Genomic DNA, 26,106 nt, shown 5'->3' on the forward strand with positions numbered 1-26,106 from the left:
GAAGAGCACCCGACTTAGATACTTCAACAAAAGAACAAGAGGTTAACATGCACCATCAAAATAAAACTTCTAAAGTCTTTGAACTGGGCACAGTTTCTGAATGGCATGCTAGAAAGTAAATATATTAAGGTCCCTTTGCCGTGGAGAAGGCAACATCTTCACCTACTTCTTGCTGTGGTTTTCAGAGACACAGCATTAGGAATGTTGTGGCATGTAGCAGATTTGTCTTGCTAACAATACACTGCAAAATAAATGAAGCTTTGACATCAAATCACACCCCTCATCCCACCCCGCCCAAATCCTGCATTGTAGATAACCTATACATTCTCAGGATACAGTGAGAAATCATTCTATGGTACATATTTAATTACAATTTAAAAAAGTCTAACTCAGACACAATCTCTGGCCAGTAGCAAAGTATCAACACATTACTGAAGTAAAGATCTGTTATTATCCCTTCATTGTAACAAACAGAAATCAGCATCTCAGGAAGGGTCTCTGGGGGTATCATACCACAACCAATTGCACCAAATAAAAAAAGATGCTAATTTCACAAATGAAATTTGACAAGAAGTAACATTGCATTTGTCTTGGCAAAACAAAGCACGAAGGTAACATTTCACAGGTACAGTTAACATGCAAATGCATGTTGAGTTTGTCATTGTTTTTAACCCTAAATCACGAGTAGCATGCAGTTCTCCTGCCCCCCCAACTACTGTATTAGAGATAGTCTGGGTAATGTACCTCTTTGGTGTAACCACAGCCTGTTAGGCAAGATTATACCACCCTAGGAAAGAATACAAGCAAAACTTGATCATATGTATGTTTGCACAATGTACATTTTACCATTTAAAAAAACAAAACATGTTACATAGATTCTCAAACACAGCTCGGTCGAAAATGAAATTTTAAGCTTAAGAAATAGTTTTTAAACTACAAGGCCACCCCATTATTTTTTTTATGAACAATTTAATTTATAAAGTCCCCACCCCTAAAAATCTGCCAGTATATTTCCTCAGCTCTAACAGTCTTACCCACTCTCTAATACAGCTGATCTTTGCGTAACAGCAGTAACAGTTCTTACATTTCTCAAATGCACAAGATAATGGACTCCAGGATAGATATAGTTCTTAAACATGTAATGCTGGAACAAAACCGCCTTAAATGATTAATCGGTCAATTGGGGTGTTCCCCAGCACCACCGCTCAGGCAGGCTCTTCTGCTATTCACTGATGTGAGTTCTGGCTTTTGTTGGCATAGAGCTCCACAACCACACGTGGTGTGTGTATGTTCAGAATTGAGTACAGCAGCAATTCACTGGATATTCTTGTACCCCACTTGCCCAAAAACATGGAGGAGCTTTGTTTTCTGTATTCCCTCATCCAAACGGGGCTGCAGGCCCGGCGCAGAACCTTTGGCCAACACAGAACTATTTGGATGCAAAGTAGAACTTTTTAGTATTTTGGTTTTGTAGTCGTTTAAGCAACTGCAACAGGTTTAAGCAACTGCAACAGCAGACTTAAATTGCAGGGTCTTTATCAGGGGGTTACCGTCTTCCTCAGCTTTATACAATGGAGCCCTTTGAAGAAGACAAATGAATTGACTGAATCCTTGTGGCCAACGTCCTCTGTAAGTCCTGTAGTACATTTTGACCAGACGTTTCTCCGTTCTTATCATACAACAGCTGTTTGAAAGCTTCGTTTTCAATGAGGACCATCATGTTTTTCAGAAAGTAGCCTTCACAATAGGCAGATAGTTCTGTGACTCCGAGAAACTACAAGAAGTGACATGAGAAAAAGATAACCATTCTGATAAAACCTGCTCAACAAATACAGTGCCTAAGAGCTACACACAAACAAACACACAAACTAAGCCTTTCAGACAGGCATGGTAACACTTACAGATGTATATGCGGGAAGCGAAGGAGTTATCAAACAGTATTTTACACTGATGATTCTGGTCACAATTCCATGTTATAAGCCACTGCTGTTAAGGAAACAAACTTCAGGGATGAAGTTTTGCTCTCTTGGAAATTAGTGGGAGTTCACTAAACCCTTGATTTCATTCTAGAAGTTACTCTCTGAAACTACAGGTTTGGGACACCTGACTACAGACGAAGTTTTATGAAGCCACCCTTAACAAGGATGGGTCACATGACCTGTCATGCAAAGTTTCAAAGAATCTTTGGAGGAGAAATTGAGTTTGCAGGTGAGGCTGTCAGTATTCCCTTATGCTGAACCATGTCCGGGTAACCGTCAGAGATACTGTAACATGCAAGGAAACTGTGCGAGCAAAAATGTATGAGCACACCTTAAATGACGGATACAGGTCATTTGATGGGTGACTTGTACTGGTCATCACCGACTGGCTAGATCCCGTAGTTATACAAGAGCTACAGCCATGGTATTCCACTACAGGTGTAATTATAAGCCATGCGAGTGTAGAGAGCTGTGCCCAGCCCATCCTCCTGCCCAGGTAAGCTCCTGCTGGGTCTGAGCTCCAGTGAAGCAGGAACCTTTGGCTATGAGGTGCAGCCTGAAGGGCAAGAACTGCTGGGGCATTACATAGCTTCAGGTCCAGAGTAGAACAACTACACAGCAGTGTTGAACACCACCACCTTAACATCATCTTTGGAAGTAAGAATGGAAATAGCTAAAAAAATAAATTAAGCCCCCCCCCCAAAACCCCAAAACTAAACCAGAACAGATGAGGGCTAGGTAGGATCTGTCTACCCAAGGAAAATAAATGAATTTAACTTGATTTTGAACCATTCAAGCTTTCATCAAAATATGAGTGCATTATTTTGCACCTGGATGTGAGAGCATATGTGTGAATCTGTACCCTTCTCTGAAACACCATTTTTCCCTATTCATTATTTCAATATATTCATGACATTGAGGAAATAATGTACTTTTAAAATATTTTTCGGATTTGTTCTGAGGCCCAGATTGCAATCTATGCAAGTGCTGAGTGTTTCAGGCATGTATTTGAAACTCCGAATGATTTTCTTGTGAGTTTGGAGGCTTTAATGTAAAACACAATTGGTATGTAATCGTAACTAATCAATCACCATTATAAATCCAATTCGCCCAGTTACTTAATTCTTTCTGGAAGTAAAGAACAATGACAAAAGCTTTGAAAAATGAAACCCTTAAAGTGATACTAATCAAATGACTGCCTTTGTAGATGCTGCAATTTTAAGAATGGAAAGCCCATAGGGATGCCACAGATTATTTTAATACTCTCAGTTCATCTTTTAAATTGTAAATGTGACCAAATCCACATTGTCTCACCTTCCTACCAGTACTTCGGGCTCAGTTTCTTGCTCCTACAGCTCCTTTCACACAGCTCACCATCCTGCTAAACACTTTTCTACAACATAGGCCCCACCACAGATAGCTTTCCAAATCTGTGCTCACTTCATGCTATGCTTCCACCAAATCATATCTTTCTCTCAATCATGATGACAAAGACTGTGCTCCTTGTGTCTCTGGGCCAACCTGCTCACACATCCCCATCTGGAAAAGCAGGTCTCAGCCTCACCTAAGTTCCTGCAGGTGCTGAGCTTGCAAAGTAGCAAGAACTAGAAATGGTACCTACACCAGGAGCAAGTTACTCAAAACCTTCTCCTAGCTGATGTGGTGGTTCCTGGCTTCAGTGCCTGCTCACCTTATTCCCATCCTCATTGTGGTCTAACACAAGCTGCTTCTACACTTTAGAGAGCAACATGGAAAGGCAAGAGGGTTGGCTGGCAAGCTGTGCTCAAGCTGCCTGTGAGCTCCCCGGCTCATCAGGACCATCTGGCCTCTTCCGCCATATAACATTATCTCGTATTCACATAACAAACAAATTAAGTTACTGTGCAATGGGAGCACTCTGGGCAGAATGATCTATGCTCAGATTAATCATCTGCACATCACACGGGTCAGGAGCAAAAAGATGGAGTGTCTTCTCTGGTCTGCATACAGCATTACACAGAGGTATCTGAACTAGCTTTAAATGTGCTAGTTAAGGTCCTGGAAACCTTCTAGCTATAGCGGTATGAAACTTAGCCCTGGTAATTTAGTGGAAGCAGGGTAAATTAGCCCATGCAGAGCTCTAGGGTGATGTGGCTTAACTAATTCCAGAAGTCAAGATTTCATTCACAGCTAGCTTGGCTATCTCTGCAGTGCACCACCCACGTCAGTGCAAACATGACCCTGGCTGTAAAAGCCTCTCAAGTACACCATTTCCACTGATTCCACTGGGAGATGCAGGCACAAAAAGCTTGCAGGCGGGGGCCCTTGCAGGCAAGCAAGGACCTGGATTTAGCCACTGGAGTTGTTCAGTCCCAGCATCGGCAGTGTACAAGTTCTTTAGACAGGTCTAAAGCTCAGTGTAAGAACTTTCTTCAATCAGAATGTAAATAACAGCCACATTTCACAATTCAAAGAAAACATGTGATTTTAAACCAAAATTATTCATTTTACTTTTACTAACAGTAATGCATATTGAGCAGTTCCTACATGAGCTAGAAGATAAATCAAATATTTTTCAAAAGATTCCTGCATTGCTGATTTTTTTTTCCTATGACAATAAATGGACCTGCAGATACACCTCATTTCTTATTCATTTTATAGGTGGAATCTTATGCTATTTCAAACAGTGATTACACGTTATCTGTACATCAAGACCTAACAGTAATACTCTCTGTAGGAAATACCTGATGATAGGAATGGAGGTCAGATCTGCAAGGGTTTGGAGCAATCTGTAGGATTACTGTGTTCAATCAAACCTCTGTGTCACGCTGCACCATTTTATCTTTTGTATAGACCATGTAAGCTATAAAAAAAAATCACCTAAAGAATGTTTTAAAAATATTTCATTGTAACTATCTGTGTATCATTTCCATCTTCCAGGTGAAAGTCTAACTACTAAGCATACAAGAACTAAGCACACTGAAACTAGTCAATGTGGCAACCATTTCCATTAATGGGGGAAAATAGGTTTTCTAGATAAAAAATTGCCCTGCTTTTATGCGTAATGACTTAGGCCCCCTCAAAAGCTAAGTAAATAATTTGATTCCAATAAGAAGCTGTGAATATCTCCTCTCCAAGACATAAAATTCCCATTACCATCCTTGCATGGCTCTGAGATGTTGCACTTTGACAACCTGGTGTTTTTGCATATTGACAAGCTGTCACTAACACTGAGCATATCACCCCAGTGGGCTTCAGGCAGGAAGAAACAATAAATTGCAATGGGAAAATGCAGCTTGGAAGGTGAAAGAGAGGTGTCTTATTCACTTAGGTGATTCCTGTTGAATAACTCAGCAGTTTGGTTTGCCATGATAAGGGATAGGTCTGCCACACGGTGGTACACTCCAATTGAGTTTGAACTGCTTAGGGAAGCGGGTGAGAATTTGCCACCGATGCTCTTACGCTATATGATTTAGGACTGTCACTACACTAGGTACCTATTAGCCACTCAGTCCCAGTAAATGAATGACAAATGTTAAATACCTAACAGACGTACTAAGCATATGAAATACCTATGAAACACTACTTGTCATAAAACTGACCTAAGAGTATGGCGACAGACCCATAACATGCAAGCATATGCAGTTATTTTTACCTTGGCATGATTATAAATATCCACGCAGTTTTCTGTATTAATGCTTTTTGCGCAAATGATCTCACAGTGTCGTTGTAAAGCTTCAAGCTGGAAAAATTTAGCAGCAGAGAGAAGCTAAAAAAAAAAAAGGCAAGGAAAAAATAGTCAAAACTGCTGACCAATACAGAATCAGAGCTTGCTTCTTTACTGTTTCATTATATTTTTTTCCCTGCCCCTGCTTCAGTTAGCATGAAAATACTGACAAACAGTCAGAATGAGAAGGTTGCTTGGTTGCTTCAACCCTTTGCAGTCCTCTTTAGATCATGCCGTAGGAAGCTGTACACAGGGAGACCACCACAGGCGGCCCAGATCCATGTGCTGACTTTGGAATGGGGGGGGGATGATGATGATGTGAGAGAAAAAGGAAATGGCAGCTTGGAGAGTCTTTGGTCACTTTGCAAACATGACTCTGCAAGGAGGGATCTGCAATTACATTCCAGGATAAAAGGGTTCAGGTTCAAACATTCCCCAAGCTCTGGCTGAAACAGAGCACCTGGGCTGGACGTGGGGACATCAGCAGAAGGGCCAAGACCAAGAGTAAGAATAATTCAAATAAGATGATGATGACCACCCTGGGCAGTCTCAAAAATCTAGAAAGGCAATAAACCTCAAATCTGTCACCTCAGCAGGCTCAAGGAAATGGAGTCAGATCTCCGTGTGCTCCTTGCTCTAGCTCATGACCAACAGTAAGGTCGTGTGTAGGCCACAGATGCTGAAACACTGTCTGGCTCCATGTTACTCCAAGGAGTGGGTGCACAGCGGGATATGATTCAAAGGTGGGAACCAGCTTGATGCGAGCCACTGCCTAGTTAACACTCATATTAGTGTCATGTGTCACCTGCAGGGTGAAAGTGCCTTAAATTTTTAGTTCGTCAACTTGATTTCAGTAGTGCTAGGATGTCCTCTGTTGTCCCTTTCTCTCCTTTTACAGCTGGGAAAAGGAATTTCATTGTCTGTCTTTCCATGGTAGGTCATCATCTCTGGCTCTCTGCTCTGGCTTAGGGATCAGGTTGGTGTTCTTCATTGCTTGACACCTTGCTCTAATCCAGCCAGGTCTCTTATGCCAAACTGTTGAGGTGTTTAGGCATTTATACGGCGCTTATCATTTACAAGTGCATGAGAAAAAGCTATCCCATGAATCCCAAAAGGGCTCTCATGCTGCTAGGTAGGAGCGCTGGGGAACAAAACCCTGAAACTTCTATGACATTATTCTGACTTCTCCTATGCAGTCTGCTCATGCTCTGCTTTAATCCCATAAATAAATCCAAGTGCTGGAAATCTGCAGTGCTGATGTGATAGCAGCCAGCTGGCCCCAATTATGAACTGCAGCAAAGATTTCTGTGGAGTATTTCTGGTGCTTCTTGTTATCATATTTGTAATAAGGCAAGTTGCTAAATGCAGTTTTGAAAGACAAAGCCAAATCCTATTCCAGCTGCCTCTGTGGCTCAAGCAGTCATGTGCTGGTTTGTAATTACTTTAAACTGTGAGGAACCATGGCCAGATCTGTTATCAACAGATCAATCAATCAGTCATACATTCTTGAGTCACAGAAGTTTTGAGATGTTACAAAAGTAGAGCAAGCAGCCAGCTGAACTGCAGCACAAGCATTTTAACAGCCTAGGTGCTAACACACACACACCACTATAAAGCCGTTGCACTGCCTAGTCTAAGACTAATTTCAGAAAGAGTTAGAAATTCAGGAGCTTCTTTCAAAACTATGAGTGAAACAGAGAATCAGTGACCTTTTCCTATAAAGCTCAGAAAATTAGTTAAAAATCCATCGCCTGCACTGGAGAGGGGTAACTTCAGTCCTGACCAGTTCCACCCTGCTGGCTGCCAGCAGAGTTGGTACTGATGGCCCTGTACCCATCAGAATTGATCCACCCTGGCCACTTTTACCCCAGAGAAGAGTTGCTCCCAGTTTCTGGTTAGCAGTACTTTGGTAAAAGTCAAGCCTCACCTGGATGCCCCGGACAGTAGTGTCACGGGGACAGTAACTAATGCAGGCAACAATAAAACATCATGGTGGCAGACTGTAATCTGTTGTGCACTGATGATTACCAGCTGTTTAAGTAGCTCTGGTTTTAGTATTCACTGTCCTGTATTCTTTTTGGCTGCCGTAATTTAATGATTGTCAACAGGAAAACTCCTTGAATGACTATCAAGAATTTGCTTGAATAGCTCTTAGTTCTATACAGTTGGAGTCATTAGGCTGATCACAGCTGGTAATGACAGCACACAGTACTGGGAAGAGGATTAGTTAACATCCATACAGGTTGTGGATGTGTGGCTATGCTGAAGGCTCAGGCAGCTCCAGCTGGCTTAGTTTGGCTTTCAAAAATGGGCACAATCGCACTGGATGTTTTACATCCAGTGAGAAAGAAGCATGGAAGTCTCTATATCTCAGGAAGCAGTTTAAGGTTTTATTGAGAAAATTTAACAGTCACATGCTGGAAATTGAACTGAACTGTTTGTCTCAGCTGAAACCAGGACACTCCAGTGGGATTTCTCCCATGGTTAAAGTCAAGTATATGCCCAAGAATCCTCCTGAGTGAGGAACCAAACTGGATGCTTTTACGCTGCTGAGATAGGTCTGGACATGTAAGCCTGAGCTAATAAACCAAAAGTAAGAGTGTGGCAGAGAGAAGCTGACTGACCCAGCTGGAGCAGAGCACCTCACCTATGATGCTGAGAGAGAGAGAGAGAAGATGGTATGCTATGCTGCCAGGAGTGGCTTCCATATTTTGGTAACACCAGCTTTGCATTCCTTGAAAGAGCATCTAACTAGATATTTTTGTTTCAGATATGTTTTTTGCTTGATGATCATCATTTTTCAACTTTTTATTCTCTAACAGTCAACTTCATATTGGTAAAAGTTACCATAATGGGCAACAAGCAGAAAAGGAGACTGTCTCCCTCAGGACTGCACATTCTGGGCACTCTGGGTGAGGCACTGCTGGCTCTTAAAGGAGTGCTCATGTCTTGCCCAATGGCTGCATGCCCTTGGGTGAATGGTACACAAATCACTTAGCATTGCTCCCACTGCAATTAAGATAAATGTCTCTTACCTCCATAATTTCATTATTTTTAATCAGGAGTGACTCTGCACCTCCATAATAAAGATACTGCATAACCAGCTGTAATAAAACAAAAGGAGTGTTTATAAAAAGCAATCCAAGATATCAGGGAACAGGGTGTGAAGTAAAGACTGCAGGCAATGCCTGAGGCTCTCTAACACCACCAAGGAGTTGTAGATAAAACCAGCCCAAACCTCCTGATTTCAAGATATAACTGGTTACTCTCTCTCTCTCTGCACAGGTCAATGTATCCTTCTTACAGGTAATCCAACGTCTCAACCCTCACCAGCCACATTGTTCGGACTTTCTAGTGAGCTCCAAACAGTTTGCAGGAAGCTGATTAATTCATTCTGAATTTTCAAGGTATTTCCCAGTATGATAAGTACATCACTGATTCAGGAAAATATAGCATATACAATGGTTATTCCCTTATTCCTTCCCTGGCAATGGCACCCCCACCTTCACCCAGCTCTGTGTGGGCATGCATGAATGATGAGAAAGAGTGGGGGAGGCTTTGCACTGTAATACGAGCCAGCTAAGATCCCTCTGCAGTGAGCTTCCAGCAAGCCTAAAGTTATTGTAGGCAGCTGGGAATTATCTGCAGTGGTAACAGTCGAGAGATGGAACTGTCTGAGCTCTGACTCAAATAAAAGGAAGCATACACATGTATACACTACAGATACAAGAAAGCAAGCTTGGTATTTTCATGGCAAAAACTTGATTGAACAATACTGCTACGGAAGAGAATGAACTGTGTCTCTTCCAAGCCTGGCCATTAAATACAGAAAGAGCTGACAAAAGAAAAAAGAACCAAGTGCTTCACCTTGACATGCACTGCTTTGTCTGCATACCCCGTGTAAGTGAAATGTATGCTGTTGTTATCTGGTTAGGCACGACATTTGCAATCAATAGCACTCTGCAGCTTAGTGTATGAATGGAGATGAAGCCTGTGCTCATGAAACCACTACTCTGAGCTACATGTTTATCAAATACATACTAATTTGGACAGGGCATATAAAATGTTCCTATTACATGTTCCATTCTAATTAAATGTGAGAACTGACTTTACCTGAAAGATGGGGTACTTCACATAGTTGATCTCAATACAAGTAGTATCAGATGAGGGCTTGCTAGACAGCAATGCTTTAAACCTAAATAAAAAGGAGCAAGATTGAAATACCAGCCCAATTATCTCTGTGAAAAAGTATGGCAAAGTGGAAGGACAGCATCAGCTCTTGCAAAAAGAATACACTGAAATGAACGGATCTGTCACTGAAAAGCATCAAGATTTAGACACTGACATAAAATAAAGTTCAAACCTAAAAGAGAGCTTCTTCCTTCTTGAGATTTCAAATTGAAATTTTGGAAAAATACATCTAATATCACAACAGAATAAAATGTACATAGAGAATTCACATACTGTAATGATGCATATTGCAAAACCAAAATAATTTTTTTTCTTTTTTTCTTGGATGCAACATGATCTCTTAGGAAGACTGGCAACATTTAAAGACTGCACACCTTCCTTTTTGAAGGAGATACATTTTGGCCTATGTCCGTTATGCTGCTTTAAAAAATGTTTTGGAATAAAATATTAAAACAACTACACTAAGGCTTTTAATGCTTCTATGCAGGCTCAATCTAATGGTGCAAGAAGAGGCAGGAGAGAAAACTGAATAGGTTGCTGTTCTCTGATCATCAAAACCTGAAATTCAGACCCAAGTTCCAGGAAAAAAAACACATTTAAGTTAATAATCGCAGATTTATGTGAGACATATACCTATGCAGCAATCTATTTCTCAAAACTAGATATTCCCATTTGATTAGAAGACGAAAAAGGGAAATGCCAGAAACATCTAGCCTTGTATTTCCTCTTTTTGATAATTCATCTGACCTTCTAGTGGTAGTGCAAAGCTTGGCTTATCTGTCAAGACCAGCATTTGCTGGATGGTAACCTTTTCCATATCACCACTGCATCTTGTTAATTAAAATATGGATAAAGATCCTTTGCTTTTACCAGCGCCAAACTCCACTACAAACACAATTTAGTAGGTTTAAAGCTAGAGTTTGGAACGTGTTTGTACTTCCACCAATTACGCTCTAAAACAAAATACCCATTCCTTAATCGAAGGCACAGTCAGAGACTGCAGTTGCTTTATGCAAATCTCTTTGTGCTGTGGGTTGGCAGTACGTCTAGCACCAATTCCCACATTGCTCAAACTACCCAAACTCGGTGGCTTGTCCTTGCCACATCTTGAAATAAGCCCTTATGGAGGGCCAGCTAATTTTGTTTAAAAGCACACCTTTATTTACAAAGCTGTGTACAAATAAGGTTTGTGAGCAACTTTAAGGTTGAGCTGAGCTGGGTAACCTAAATCCAGCCTTTTGAGCACAGGGAACAGAACATAAATCCTTTGTATACGGTATGATACATTTCATAGTTATTTAATTTGATTTTAGAAATATCAAATGGTGTCAATGAATTGTGTGATATTAGCTTTTTTTTTTCCTGGAGACTGCCTACACTGATGCAAGGCAGGATTTAGCCACTCACAGGATAAATTATTATTAAGAATCAAAATATTAAGACTCCTCTACGATTAAGAGCTGGATGCAGCAACAAGCTCCATGCAAATGTGCCTCAGTGGAAAGTAGTCAAGTGCATGGTCAGAAGCTTGGATCATTTACTTGGTGGGAATCTAGTGATGGGAGCACTTGTTAAACCATCTTGCAGATTGAACAGAAACAAGCTGTTGAGATCTTCTGCTTAGGAAAAACTTGAAGGTTGAGCCATTAGCCCTCAGAGAACCTTAACAGCAGAAACAAAAGCAGAAACACAAAATCAAATTCTATTTTTGTTGAAGACCAGAAATGTCTCTATATCTTACCTTGGTGATGCAGTAAATAGCAACACTCTGTGTGCATAAAACGGTCTACCTTCCACCAGAAATGTAACGTCTGACATCTCTTTATTGTTAAGAAAATGCGGATCTAGAACCACAAAAAGAAGGAAATAAAAGCCAATAACTTTAATTTGGAAGAGGTCATGAACATGCAGAATATCTTCTTGTTTTGACAACAGAAGACAATAGTGTAAAAGGATACTGGTTTTAATGAGTAAAGCCCATAAAGCTATTTTGGACAGCCTGAGAAAGAAGGCCCCCAGACAGCCATGTGGGGTTCAGACAAAGGGAATTCATAGCTTGGAAGTCCATGAGGACCTTTGCTGAGATGACAGCCAGCCGTCCCCACTGTGCGTAGCTGGCACAGCCTCCCAACTCTGCCACCCAAAGCAAACTGCAGGTCAACAGACGCCTGCACTTATTTATACCCTCCTGCACCGCTCTCCCTGTGCCAAGGGGAAGAAGGTCCTGGAAAATCACTGGGGTCTTCTCTCGGTCACTTTCAAACAACCTGGGCTCTGTCAGCAGGGCTGGGAGCGCTGTGTCGCCACGGCATCGCCCACAGCCAGCCACGGCGGTTTGAGATGTGGACAGACATTTGGCTCCAGGCCCTGGGCTCGGGTCCCAGCCTTATTAGCAACATAGACAAATCTTTGCAGGTTTACGGTCCCAGTCTAACGCACCTGATGATCCTCCTGATTTCAGCAGCAGTTTTAGGTCAGGCTAAGTTTGGGGCCCTTCCTTTTTCTAGTTCTGCCTTTCAAATAAAGGTTTTTCTCTGGCTTGTGGTCCCTGAAGTACCCGGCCAGCGACACAGAATAGCCACAGCTCTCCCTTGAGAACCAATGAGTTTCTTTAAGTCACACTTACCTAGGCGAGAGGTCTGCTTGCGCTTAATTTCAACAAGCTTTGGAATAGGGTAGGGTCCATAGCAATGAGTGAAAATGACAGAGAGCTGCTGGCTGATCACTTCATTCTAAGCAAAAGAAAAAAAATACATGCAACGTAAGCTTAGTACGCAAGGTAAGATCTGTATGCAAAGGAGATGTTATGTCCTTAAGTTGCCTGTTTTGAAGCTGAAGAATGTGATTGATGAAGCTTTATTAAAAGTCAGATCTTAGGATTATCAGTATTTGGTAGAAACTGCAATTCTCATTTACTTGATTGCTGCGTCTCCTGTAGGAAGTAAGTTAAAATTAAAAGTCCACTCCTTGGACTAGAGGTCTTTTTTTTCCCAACAAACTCCATAGCCCTTGTCCCCTCCATAGAAACAAAGCTCCTATAACAGCAATTTCATTTAATTTGCAAACTTACTGTACTGGAAAATAACTTTTTGTCACTCTTTAGAAAATGGTCATTGGTCATGTTTTAGAACCTGGAGCTACCAAACAGATACAGCTGCATAGCCTGCGTACATTTCTAAGCAGAACAGTCTCACAAACAGACGCTCCCTTGCAGAGTGACAGAAGCATCACAGTCTGTCACTGAATCTCCTCATTCAATCCCAAATGTTTCATTAATGTGCTCTTACACCACTGGCAATGGCCTGGGCACCACTGTCCTGAGGAAGCCACCAGAACTTCACAGAACCAGGTCTGGTCCCTGGCCCTACCCATTTTTACCCAGACTCTGGGGTCAAGGCACTGGCAGAAGGCTTTTCCAAGCACCTAAGCAACTTGAATACTCCTATGCCTAAACTGCAAGGATAGTGAAATGGATCTAGAGCTTAACCACTTAAGTCACAGCTGAAAGTAGGATTTAAAAGCTTTGGCAAATTTTATCCCTCTCTTTCCTGGTAATCAAAGCAGGTCTAGCCAAGGTCTATGGTACCATGTGGCTAATTCAGGACGACGTCTTTTAACTACCCTGTTGGTTGGTGGTTCCCTTCCACACCAGGAAACTGCAAAGAGGCGAGACACTTAGCTATGAGAGGGTCCAAGGACAAGGAAATAAGCAGGTATGGGAGAAATATAAAATATAAAAATCTGAGGAATGTAGATGTTATACTAAAAATATCTCCAGGCACATAGAGCAGAAATTGAAGCTTTCCTTTATCTGAGCACATTTCAGCTCAGTTCTAACAGTGCTGGCTCTTTAAATCCCACGAGGGACAAAGAGGAGTGACAGAGATGCTGTAATGAGTCCCTTACTGCATCTAATCAAATGGGGTGGGAAAGGGTAGAGCTGTGCCCTCACAGGCACATGCTGATGTCAAGGGAAATTACACATGCCCGCCCACGGCAGGAGTTGGCTCCTATTACTGCGTCAGATGTAGCATTAAAAGAAATGCTAAGATAAGAGAAATACTGATATTAAGAAACACCATTTAGCACAGCAGGGGAACTAGCCCTTGGTGAAGGGCTCACTGCTGTGGCTCTGAGACAAGGCGGATGTCCTGCACTGGAAGCATCTCTCTGTTCAGCATCTTCCAGCCAGAGATCTGCAAAACACTTCACAAAGGGAGTGAATCACAGGCCAAAGAGAAAAGGAAGATTTAAGGCCAGATTTAAAGAAGAAAGTGATTCAACCACCAGGAGGGCTGGTGGGGAGAGCTCTAGACAGATAGGGCAGAAAGAGCAATTACTTCTCTGCTTGGAAGGGCTGTGCCAAAGCGCCCCGGCCGACTGAGTCAGCCAGGGAGGAGTGCGTCTGGGGGGATGCTGATTACCAGCAGGGCAGCTCCGAGTTGGATCCAGCAGATGCTAAGAAGTCAGTAAATACAATGGAGGATGGGGATAATTCCACAGTTCAGAGCGGAGGGAAGCTTCTAGAGAGGAAAGACGCTCACCTCTATCCACAGTGAATAAAAGCAGAGTAACTGCACTAAAGCAGATAGCTACTGGCTGCTCCCTTTCAAATCTGTCAGGGTTCACAGCTCCTGTCTATGCCACTGAGGTTCTAGTGGGTCCATGAACTCACCAGTCCCAGCCAGAGCTGTGCCTGGGCAATAGCTTTTTAAAAACACATATCCATCAATAAAGACGATGTACTTCCTCCTTCCAGGGTGCCTGTGTGAATGTGCTGATGGAAAATCTGAGTATTGATCTCCCAGTGCCTCGTTAGAAGCCAGAGGTCTCACTCACCAATCCAAGCCATGGCACCGCATACTGGGATGTCCAGGTGCACTGAAACTGGGGAAGAATGGGCCAACCCCAGTCCGGCAGGTAGGAGAAGGGGATCCCTGCTTGTAACTCCAGCCAACATGATGAACAGGTCACGCATGCAGACAACCCCATGGGAGTCTGTCTACACACACAAGGCACTGCTGGCTCCCTGGGTCACCAATGGGGTATGAACCCTGTGGCATGCAGATAAAAGCCCATTATAAAGCCACACTGCCCACAAGCTTGTGAAAATCCTGGTGTAAACTACACGCTAATTAGCTCAAGCTGTGATATGTTCAAATGAGAGATGCTTAAAAACCCTGAGACACAGAACAAGATGGGACAAAGAGAAAAGAGACCTTAGGATCGGCACATCGAAGAAAGCAGGGCCACCAGACACAGAGTGGCTCGATGCATTGTGGAGCTTCAGATCTCCAATGGAGGACACTGCTCTCATTTGTCAAAGAGGAGGTTGGAGACCTTTGGCTTCTGTCGATAACACTAAATACTTACAACACATGCCACCAAAAGGACAAAAAATGTGCTCAGCTAGAAAGCTGAAGCATGTGCTCATTTAGAGTCATCGTTAAAGAACAGCAGCAAGTTTTCTCCCTGAGACACAGGGAGAGGAGTGGTAAGCTATTACAGCAGAGCAAGCTCAGTTCCCACACCACCCCGCACACAGCCAAGCTCACAGGGCTGTGGCCCTGGATCTGTTCCCTGCAGAGCCTCTGCCGGCTTTTACCAATAAACCAGGCAGAAAAAAGCAGCAAAGAGGAGAGAGAAAAGGGATGCTTTGTCTGCAACTGGATGGTTGGGGAAAAAAATGGCTTTTTAAAGCCAAATCCTGCTCTTGGAGCAGGCTGAGCTGGGCTGCCTGTGAAATAACTGGAAACAACTGTAAGTCCATGACCTTGAGCATCAGCATTGCTCTGGCAGAGAGGAGGACATCCAGACTATTCAACCTTCCCCTTTGCACAGTGCCCACACTGGGAAGCTCAGAAGCTGCCCTGGTCACCACGTCCATCCCACTTAAGCACCGCGCTGGATAATTCTTCCCTGTTTCTCCTACCACCCTACCAGCTGACTGTGAAAGAACAGCTGTAAGAGTTCACTGCAGCACTTGTGGGCGGCGATATTAACACCAGAGGAGCTAACTGAAGTTTGTTTTCTTCCTACAGTTTGATGTTGGAAAACATTGTGCCAGGATCTGTGAGGCTGAGATCTGGAGCTAGGCCAGCTTCTTTTCAGACATGGGCGTTCATTCACAGACAAATGAAGCCGATGTGCATCTTCTACTGTAGGAGGGGGAAGAAACCTTGGCACAGGATATAATAAAAATATTTACCTAGCCATGGGGTAGTTTACAGATACGCAAGAGGGAACAGAGAACAACAGTGAATCTTCTGAGGGAGACTGTGCCTCCAGCAGAGAGTTGGTTGGTGAGCAAGCAACTTTGCTTTGTAGATACAAGCAGTCTCCTGACTTAAAAGCATTCTTCAGCAGAGATCTAAAGGAATTCCCCACTCCTGGTGAATGCACTTGAACTGTGAGGAGAATTCATAAATTCTTCTGAAGCAAAGCTGAAGGTTTTAATGTTGCTGGAGCCGAGATGACTAGTCAATAGATCTGAAAAGAGGCTGAGACCCAGGTGGGCATTGCAGCAGTATTTTTTCCTGAATGTCCAGCTGATGAAGGTCTGTGGCAGGACTCAGGAAAGGCTCCTCCAGACTTCAGGAGCCTTCAGTTCTACCCCGGGAGAACTTGCGCCATCCCAGCTTACCCAGTTCAACTGAGCCTAGCCATTCTGGGATGTGGTCCTACAAGGTATTGGACACAGCTGGGAAACACATAGCCAGTTTTCTTCAGTACCCATGGAAGATATATGTGACCTTGGTGGCTATGCTCTGAATTCTCAAGGAGAAAACTCGGGTTGGATTCAGCAGTCAGGCTGTTTTGCTCTCCTCTGACCACACTTTGCTTCAGCTGCCTCTTCTTAATAGGCTCCCTCATTCCCACACCACATCTCTCTGGACTGCTCAAAACCCACTGCTTAGTTCTCCTCACTGGCCTACAGATATCCTACCACCTCTACCTTCGGTGGCAACAAGTTAGGCTGCTTTTATTTGCCCCTGAGACCCCAAGCAATACTTTGGGTTTTCCTTCTATTGATGTCACCCTCACCAGCTCAGCCTGTTTAACCTAAGTTTGCCAGGCCCTCAAATTCCCCTACCACAAAGCTCCAAAACCAAAAGCTCACCATGTTAAGCAGAAAAAATTACACTTACTCTTCTGGGCTCAGTGTCTGCCTGTTAATACACATCTCTCCCCGCAAACAGAGAAAACACGCTGCCCAGGGAACCGGAGTGCTGTCAAAGGTATCTTTTCTCTCTCTGGTCCTGAGTATGCTGGAACGACCCAGCTCTCTGCTAAATGCAGAGCAGCAGAAGTTCTGCTTCCAGTCACCCATTTCACATGCGGTCCCCAGCAGCTGTTTCAGCAGTGGCAGAGTCTCAGAATACCCCAGGTCACTGAGGACTCATCCATGAACTTTTTTTCACGACATGCTGTTTACGCTCCCCACTTCCCAGAAAGAGCTGACAAAGAGTGAAGCAACAGAGGGCTTTTCGCAGACCTCCCAGCCCTGAGCACTCAAACTCTATGAGACTTTCTTCGCCATCTCTCTGAACCTTTTTCATCCTTTCCTAGGTGTTTCCTCTAGCATATTTCACTTTTGCCAGCTGCCTCAAAACCGATTAAATGCCACTTCAGAGGGTCACTCCTAGATGATTAAGCAGCATACACATAATTAATATTAGTCAACAGTTGCAAAGGCAGGGAAGCCCCAGAAGTTGGAGATACAGTTAGAGGCAGTGAACTCCATAACAAAATGGGTTTTGTTAGTGCTGGGCTCAAGTCCTTCCACTGCAAATACAAGCGGAAAAGAATTAATCACAGGTAAGGCACAAATGGACCCTTCAGTTAGCTTCTGGGAAAGCTGCCAAGCCTCCTTTTCAAAAGGCTCTTTATATCGCAGCTGTGCATTGTATGTAAAAAGCTAACGTCCCTGGGCACAGTCTAATCCCTGGGTGAGAGCCCAGAAAAGGGCAGGTGTCACATCCATGGCATTTATTTATTGTAAATGAAGAAACGGCTCCTGCCTCTGGCAGGGAAACATTTCAGAAGACAGACAGAGGGTAGAAAAAAAATCAAACCTGTGTTAGTACGAAGCTGAATCTGCATTACAAAAACACGAGACAGGGTTAACAGTCTGTTATTAACATGCCACTTGGTACCTGGCGTTCCCATCTCACATGGAGAATGCACGACGTACATGTGTGGATAACTCGCGTCCTGGTTACTCTGAACTGTTTAGACACAAAAGTACTACAAATGACAACGGGCAATGTTACAGATTGCTGCAATTACTTGAGAACAGTGAAACTTGCTGTACGAAATCACTCAGAGTCCCAGCCAAAAGATGAATCACGTAGCACAGGCTGGGCACTAGCTGACACACAGAATGGATTAGCCACTCCATGGAACACATAAGCAGGCACTTTAGCATCCTGGAGGTCTCCAGGGTTATTTTTAGTGCAGGTTTTGGTCTGTCTGTCTCCTCTGCAGAAAGTCCTCATTTTTCTTCAGTTAAAGTATTTCAGTCATCAGCCAAAATATTCCAGTTTCAGGTGTTATTTTTTTCAAGAAAGGTAAAATATTATGTGGAGAACAAATATTCTAATGAAACCTGTCATTATAGTAAAACCTCAATTTTCTGCTGAAAAGCAGTTTAACAAGAAGTAAAATTTCACCTAGCATAGAGAGGTCTTTCCTGATCTGTCTCCAGGCAAGAGAAACACGCACAGTGCTCTCCCAAGGGAGGGCTTTCCTCTAGGAGCTGATTACGACCCAGTGCCTGCCCAAGCTCTGTACAGGGTTCACCTCTCCCCTCTACCCTAAACCCCTCCTGTAGAACAGAGTAGTCTGGCTTCATACAGCAAAACACAGCTTCACTCAGGCCCATCTTAAATATTAATTTCAGCCCATCATGAAGCAAAGGACAAAAAGGGGAATTTTCTAGCTCCTTCACTTTCCAGTGCCACTTTCTAGGTCACGTGCAGCCCTCAGGGGAAAGCTGATGTTTGCTGACCACTGTGTCTGGACTTTGTAGAACAGATGCACGAGCTGAGTCTGTTGACCATCTCTGAGGAACCTCTCCCAACATTTGTTTTAGAGGAATTAAATCCAGAAAGACCACAGCAACAAAGAAGCAGGATGCCCATCTCAAGCTTCAGCTTCTAAACATTTTGCTGCAACAGAGCAGGCAGGTGTTTCAGCCTTTCCTGCTGCTTTCTGTTTGATAGAGACGTGAATTTTTTTTTTCAGCAGTTACTGCATCTGTGACAGAAGCTACATGCTGCTACTTCTGGAAAGATGTATTACAAAAAAAAAAAAAACCAAAACTTTACTTTCTAAGAGATTTTGGATTCCAAGCAACTAATTTACTGCTGAAAGAGTACTTTAACTTTTAAACTATATACGCTAGGTTTCTCAAGAAACCCAGATGCCTGAATCCTTTTGGAATTTAAAAAACTGACTATTGTTTGATTTGTTATTTGTTCTCAATGACTGTCAACACCAGTCTGATGGCTGTTATTCAAACAGCTCAGCCTTCCAAAAGAGCCTGTGAATTCCTGCAGGTTTCTTCAGCTGCCTATAGGTGCATTTGTAGAGGTTGGGAAACTCTGCAGGAATTTTAAATTCTGAGGAAACATCTTTGCAAAGTAGTTTCCTGCGTCTTTCAACAAGCCTGGCTGCACAGTGTGATCAACACCTCACTAATGGGCTAAATTTTAAAACAAACGACCCTGTCACTGACAGAAACTGACAGAATGAAGAGAAAGCTGCAGAATGCAACTGAGGAATGGTGAATGGCGATGAAGGACCCCTCCCATGACTTTTCAAGCTGATTTTGTCCTGGACAATACACTAGCAGGAATACTGGCAGTCGTAAGCCAACTTTTCCTGGTGTGAAGTAAGTAATGGCAAATAGCAGCTCCTCTCCCATACTATGGGGCGGGGCAGGGCAGGGAAGGGAGAAAATTGTAAGAGTGATTATTTGGAATTAAAAGACTGTATTATTTCTCAAAAAACTAGGCGAAGGACAATCTGATGTAAATTGCTGTAGGCAGAAAAAGCAGTGGATGAAACTGGCTCATAACCTCACCCTACCAGCACCAGTGCTGGATCGTCTGCATGGATGGAGCTGGGTGACTTTAATAGCAATTCAAGCTCACGCTGAGCTCCAGAGTGGAAATTAAAACCAACTTCCTCTAAAGGCCACATGTGTTTAACTTCCAAGGTTGTGGTTTTGAGTCTCTCTCTTTTCAGGTTGTGGAAATGTCAAGATCAAACTGAAACAGCTTCAGGATTTTCACAGACAGAGCAGCATTCCGCATGTTCAGCATGTTATCCTCAAGAAAACATCCCTGCAAAAATGGAAGAGCTGACCTGTGAGCCCCACCTCGGGCACTACAGGCCTGTGGATCTGGGTGCAGCCTCCATGCAGCTCTTTTAAGTGTCTCTTTTTGGGGGGCACCTCAGAGCCAAGTTCAGGCAAAGCAAACGTCAACTGCATCTGGAGGCAAAGGAGAGCTTCCAGTGATAAGTTTGGAGGTTTCCCCAGGCCACGAAGAACACAACACAAATTCTGACAGGCAGAAATTCGGTTGCATCTTCCTATCCTTCTGTAACAAGATCGTCAGTGTCATCTTAGCTTTGAGGGACTCAACTCTGCTCTACGCAGCAGCTGAAGCTTTGCTCAGGGCTACTCACTCCTAGAAGTGTCTCTCCAGCTTTTGTCTCACGCAGCCCTGTCCTAGACTTCTAGCAGCCTATGACTGTGTGCTTGTCTGCCACAGAGATTCCATCCATCCCGAAATGGCAGCGCCTTTCCTCCTCATCTTGTGGCCCAAATCCACCACCACGTCATTGACATTTTTAGTGTCAGAGCTTTCCCAGTTTTGAGTTTTGCTTGCTTTTAGGAAAGTGCCTTAAAACGAGCTCTCCATGTCCTTTTCACTGATCCTGCTTTCTCTGGAGTACCTCATCACGGCACAACAGCAAGAACCGGGGGGCTGGGGGAGTGAGCGCAACGCGATTCTCTGTTCCTGCAGCTCTGCCTCGCCAGCGTGGAAATACTGCCACTTCACTGCTCTCCACCCAATTCTCAACAGTGCAGCTGATAAAGACATTTAAAGGGATGAAAGGAAATGAAAGCGCTCCATCCCACTGGAAGCCACCAGGAGCTGGGTATCGAACCTTCATTTGTGCTTTTGGAAGTCTTCCTCCAGGGCTTTAGTGCAGCAGCAAACAACTGATGTGCAATCTATTCACTGTTCTCTCTCACTTATTTCACAGCTTGAAGAGAGGTGATAGAACTAGGGACTCAGCCAGTTTTGCCTGATTTGCCAATTTTAGTTGCCATTCTGTGTTCCAGCATCAGGAATTCTGCAAATTTTATTTTTATTTCTATTGTCAGTGTCCCAGCACATAAATGGGAGCAGCGTGGCAGCCTGCCACCCTGCAGGACACCAGCATCAGTGCTGGCTGGTGGCAGAGCTCCCACATCAATCCTCACATCTGGACCCTCTAGGAACAGGCATTTTAAAAAACATCTATAAGACCAAAGGGATTCCATATATCTGATGGTGTTGGTATTGGTTATTTTTTCTTTAATATTTTCATTTTTGTAGTACCTGGCCTTTTTGCACAGCCTGGGAACCTGCAAGAACATTTTGTCCAACAGTGCAAAGTAGAAGGTGGAGGCAGGTGTGCTTCCTACTCTGAGACCTACCCTATGTTTCTACACCATTTTTCGAGAGTCTCTCTGGCCAAATTACTCAAATTACAATTTGCTGTCTGGCTTATTCAGGTTGTCACAGCTTCTGAGGCCAAGAGACTGTCTCTCTACGAGGCGCTGAAAACCTGCCTCCTTAATTACCTCAGTTTCCCTGTTCGTAAAGGGAGCATAAGATCATCTTCCGTGTCTCAATTCATTAATATTTGTAAATTGTTCTGAGATTATGGGATAGTTGGAACTATTTATAGGAATGCAAAATGCCATTTCTATTAGGAGCAAGTTGCCATGCAATTAAAATATACTGAGCACCACAATATGTAGTAAATGGGACATCTTGTTTTACATCAGCCAAGAAATGCTAAGTGGCTTTGTGCTTCCTAGTTGCTTACTTTATTCTTTTTGCCCTGAAAAACTCATTAAGGAAATGTACTGGGCCAGACTGTGATGTTTAGCGAGTCATAATCTCTCTCGAAGTTCCCAGCCCACAGGGAAAAGGATGTCCATGTGAGCAAATCAAACTCCTCTTCCCATAGCTCTACAAAATCCAGAGCTTTACAATTTGCTGTTGGAAGAGAGAGATGTGAACCACAGTTACAGCTCTTCTGCACCTCTTAAAGTGCATTTACATTCTGGGGGTGTATATGTAAAGAACAGCCTCTGCTCCCAGCCCTTCCAGAGAGGGGGAACAGAAGATCCTTTGAATCTCAGCTTTCCTCAGCTGCCTTCTATGGAGTGACCAGGGAGAACTTTTATTGGCTCATTCTCCTACAAATGGATTTATTTTGATTCCTTCCAAACGGTTGCATAGAGTCTGTCCTCATTTCAGTCTGGGAGAGCTTTGTGAGACGCCGTTTGGACAAGACTGCTACAATAATTCATGCCATTTGCAGACAATTTGTAAACCCTTACAGTGTCCCACAATGATTCATTATTTTTCTAAGAATATGGAGCAGTGTATGTGTGTCTGTTTGTGAATATGCATGCTCATGAAGAGTGAACACAGGCAGCTCCTCTAGGCACAGAGGCAGGAATAAAGATCAGCACAGATTTCTTCTTTGTGGTGTAGGGTTTTCTGTGGTATTTCAGTTGTTTCACCTCTCAACATTTCAGGTTTTAAGTGAACCCAAAGCTCCACATAGCAGTCGTATTTGCTTCCGTGTCTCCTACAAAAGACTCTGGAAGACCCCGTCTACTATGTCCGAAAGGCATAATCCTACACAAATAACTTATTCTAACGATGATCATTGGTTTTGGCTTCAGCCACCCAGGAGAAGAGCAATTAAAGCCACCCCTCATCCTAGATTACAAGGCCTAAACTTAATCTTCATTAAGTTTTTAATACAATTAGTTTTATATCAGCTTTCAAACCAAACAGCACCTTGCTGATAGTTTTTGGATGAACATACATTAACCCAAGTGAGTTCAGAACAAGGAATCTACAAATCCTAGAACTTGGAATGATTTCCAAAAAGCTATCTCAAATATTCTCCATAAATACCCATCCAATACAAACTAATCCCAAAGGGAAGACTCGTGGGAGCAAAAATGAGAACAATTGCCAGAACAAATGTTAAGGAGTTGCTTGGGACTGTACTCCAAGCCCTCTTTTGCAGCAGCATACAAGAAATAAATCCATTTAGGCTTTCCCTAGTTGTACTAAGTCTGGAACCTTTTAGTACTGAGCACCAGAACCTCTTCCCTTTTCACATTATTTGGGTTATTGCTGCAGGTGCTAAAAATTATTTGCTCCTTGCCTTTACACACAGAGTTGGGTGGGAAATGTTACTTACTTCCCAGTTAGAAAACCATACCAACATGTATTGTGGTGTATGAGAGAAAGAACAGCAATTAAATCCTTTTGATGCTTTTCATAACTAAAATTATTTTCTGGTAACAGTAAAATTTACTGGGCATTACTTGGGAGCAACTGACTGGCAGGGGGAACAGTAGAGAAAAGACATTTTCCTCTCCTTGCCTGCCCCTTGATCATCCCCCTTTGCTATTATACTTGCATATCCAACAGTACTTCCCTCAAAAGGTTTTGTTGGTCTGATTTGTCTGGTTAAGAAAATGTCAGCTGAAAGAGTAAATCTGGGAAGGCTGCAGGTACAAACACTCAGACAGATTTTAAAGAATTATCCTGTTGTGTGCTTGTAGAAACCAGTATCCCCACAAGTTTAAGAGTCCAAATCCCACATGAAGGGAAGAGAAAGCCATGTGGGAGGTTAAAGAAATCCAAAGCAAACACAAATACAAGTTTTGTTGTACAGTCCAGTAAAACAAGCTGGGTGAAGTTACTCTTTGGGTTGGTTTGGTTATCAACATTTCTTGCCATACTGCAGTGGCCCTTTTGACTTTAATTTCACCACTATGCATCAGCTTCTGTTGCCTCTACAGCTTATTGTTAACATCAGTATTAAGTTGTTCTAGCAGGAGATGTGATTAGCTTGCGTTTTTAACCCATGCTTCCACAGTGAAAAAAACCTGAGACTCATCATACAAATAATAATAACCCTATACAGTTCAAACAAGCTTTGGGACACCTGTGCAAAAACAGTATTGCCAGCTTTGTGTCTTACTGGATGGGAATGAGGCTGATTCCTTTAAAATGTGTAATTTATCCTACCTTGCTGGCTTTCAGTATCTCAAACATCAAAGGCAACCCTTGTGTGATGAGCTCCTCTGTGTACTCTTCCTCCTGAATGGACTTGAATTCCTTTAGCAAGCATTGGATGAGGGGTCGTCGGTGCTGCTGGAAGGACGTGCGTAAGGACTCCAGCCACGTGTGCAGCGTCCAGGGAACACCTATGGATGGAGGACAGAGATCATTCCCAGCTCCAGAGAAGGATGTGCCCTTCTGCTTTTTTACCTTTAGTTACGTTAATCTTAAGATTTTAAGCAAAACCTGGCAAATAACCCTAGAAATCAAGTTCCTATTTATCCCCAGTTGAGAAGGCTGGTGGTTATCAGAACACCCCAGAGCTAATGCACAGAGGCTCTCCTCCAAGTGTTAAGAGAAGACTGTGGTCTCTCTGCTCATCTAGCCTTCAGCTCCTCTGCTGAGACTGCCAATTTGCGGTAATTGCTGTGGTGCTCTGTGATGCAAAAGCCTTTTGGAAACTAGATTTACATGAGCTCATTTGTTTGAATGTGGCCCTGGAGAGCCATTAAACAGTAAAAAACACGATTTTGGTCACTACCCACCTGGCTTCAAACTGGTGGTCTTCAGGTTAGAACTTTCTTTAAGCACTACCCCGTGTCCTCTACTGATCATTACTATTTTCCCTAAACAGCACTGGGCAAGTTAAGCATTTCAGCCTTTTCAAGCAGTTTGTTGTGGCAGAACCACTCTCCAGGAACTTAAAGGGAACCACTCTCATGCACTGAGTGAGAAAGCACACAGAGCTAATGCACCTCTGCAGGCGCTAGGCTGGAGGTGACCTAGTTTCTGTTCTTGCAGAATGGAGTGTGAGGAAACACAAGCCTGGCATTTGGCTACAAAAGATTTTTCCTTCCACTTCAGCAAATGGCCACTGCCTGGAGAGCAGCCCCGTTGCTCTCCTCTCCCTCATCGCTCAGTGCTTTGCCTAATCAGCCCACCCGCAGAGCCACCACTCAGACCACCACATGCCCTGACCTACGCTGGGTGTCCCCAGGGGCGGAGGGGTGCACCAGGCAGAGGTGTTCCGGGCACCCAGGTCTCTCTCTGAATGCTGATTAGCGGGGATGGTAAACACACAGCCCGGACAGATTCCCCTCCATGCTACCCAGGTATCCTCCCCACAGGCAGAAGCAATTTCTCAACAGGCTAGTATGAAGTTCGAGCCCTGCACCGGCACAGTTAGCACACGGGGAAGCCAGTTCTCTGAGGCTCCCAAACCTCTGAAAGGAAATGTTTTGATGGTGGAGCGCTTTATGGCAGAGTACAAAAGAGGAGCTGTTGGAGGTGCCCTGTGGGAGCTGAACGCTGCCCCAGAGCTTTAGCTAGCCCTCTGACAAGCAGCAGTGAAAACGGCTGCTGCTGGAAACCACCCCATCCTGCAGGAAAGTGCCAGTGGCCCCCGAGTGGGGTATGCTGTGGAGCCAAAATGCACTGGGAACCTGCCAGATCTCCCATCACCTTCTGCTTCCACAGGAGTTGAGGAAGATGCAACTGTAGTTGGTTTAAGCAACAGCCCCTCAAGAGAGATGGGATTCCTACAGTGGTCCCACCCACGAGGGAAAGGAGAGGGCGCTGGGACCGACCTATGCTCCGTATGTCGATGGTCACATCCACGTAGCCGTGCTCGGCGCTGTGGTACATGGCCTCCTTCAGGGCTTTCAGCTTGGCCTTGTTGTTGCGGCTGGCGCAGAGTGGAGCTGCCGCCGAGTCGGGCAAGTCTGTCCCCTCGGCCAGGATCTCCTCCAGAGACAGAATATCACTCTTCTCCTTCTCCGGCTGAGCAAGCAGCTTACGAAAGACGTTCCTGTCAATCACAGCACGACAGAGAGAGGGAGAGAGGGAAAGA

At 43.7% G+C, this 26,106-nt stretch overlaps 1 protein-coding gene across 1 annotated transcript in view; it reads right to left on the reverse strand.

The window, feature by feature from the left end:
* Positions 1–349: 349 nt before the first annotated feature.
* Positions 350–26,106, reverse strand: part of BTBD11 (BTB (POZ) domain containing 11) — a gene marked incomplete at its 5' end in the record, with an annotated part of 76,476 nt that continues 50,719 nt past the window's right edge. Inside the window, 8 exons of the mRNA XM_010083153.1 lie at positions 350–1,774; positions 5,614–5,727; positions 8,721–8,789; positions 9,799–9,880; positions 11,618–11,720; positions 12,503–12,608; positions 24,225–24,403; positions 25,844–26,064. Coding sequence (XP_010081455.1) covers positions 1,565–1,774; positions 5,614–5,727; positions 8,721–8,789; positions 9,799–9,880; positions 11,618–11,720; positions 12,503–12,608; positions 24,225–24,403; positions 25,844–26,064 — 1,084 coding nt within the window. The remainder of the gene's footprint in view (positions 1,775–5,613; positions 5,728–8,720; positions 8,790–9,798; positions 9,881–11,617; positions 11,721–12,502; positions 12,609–24,224; positions 24,404–25,843; positions 26,065–26,106) is intronic.

The sequence above is a fragment of the Pterocles gutturalis genome, unplaced genomic scaffold (assembly GCF_000699245.1).
Source record: "Pterocles gutturalis isolate BGI_N339 unplaced genomic scaffold, ASM69924v1 scaffold19585, whole genome shotgun sequence".
Classification (NCBI taxonomy): domain Eukaryota; kingdom Metazoa; phylum Chordata; class Aves; order Pterocliformes; family Pteroclidae; genus Pterocles; species Pterocles gutturalis.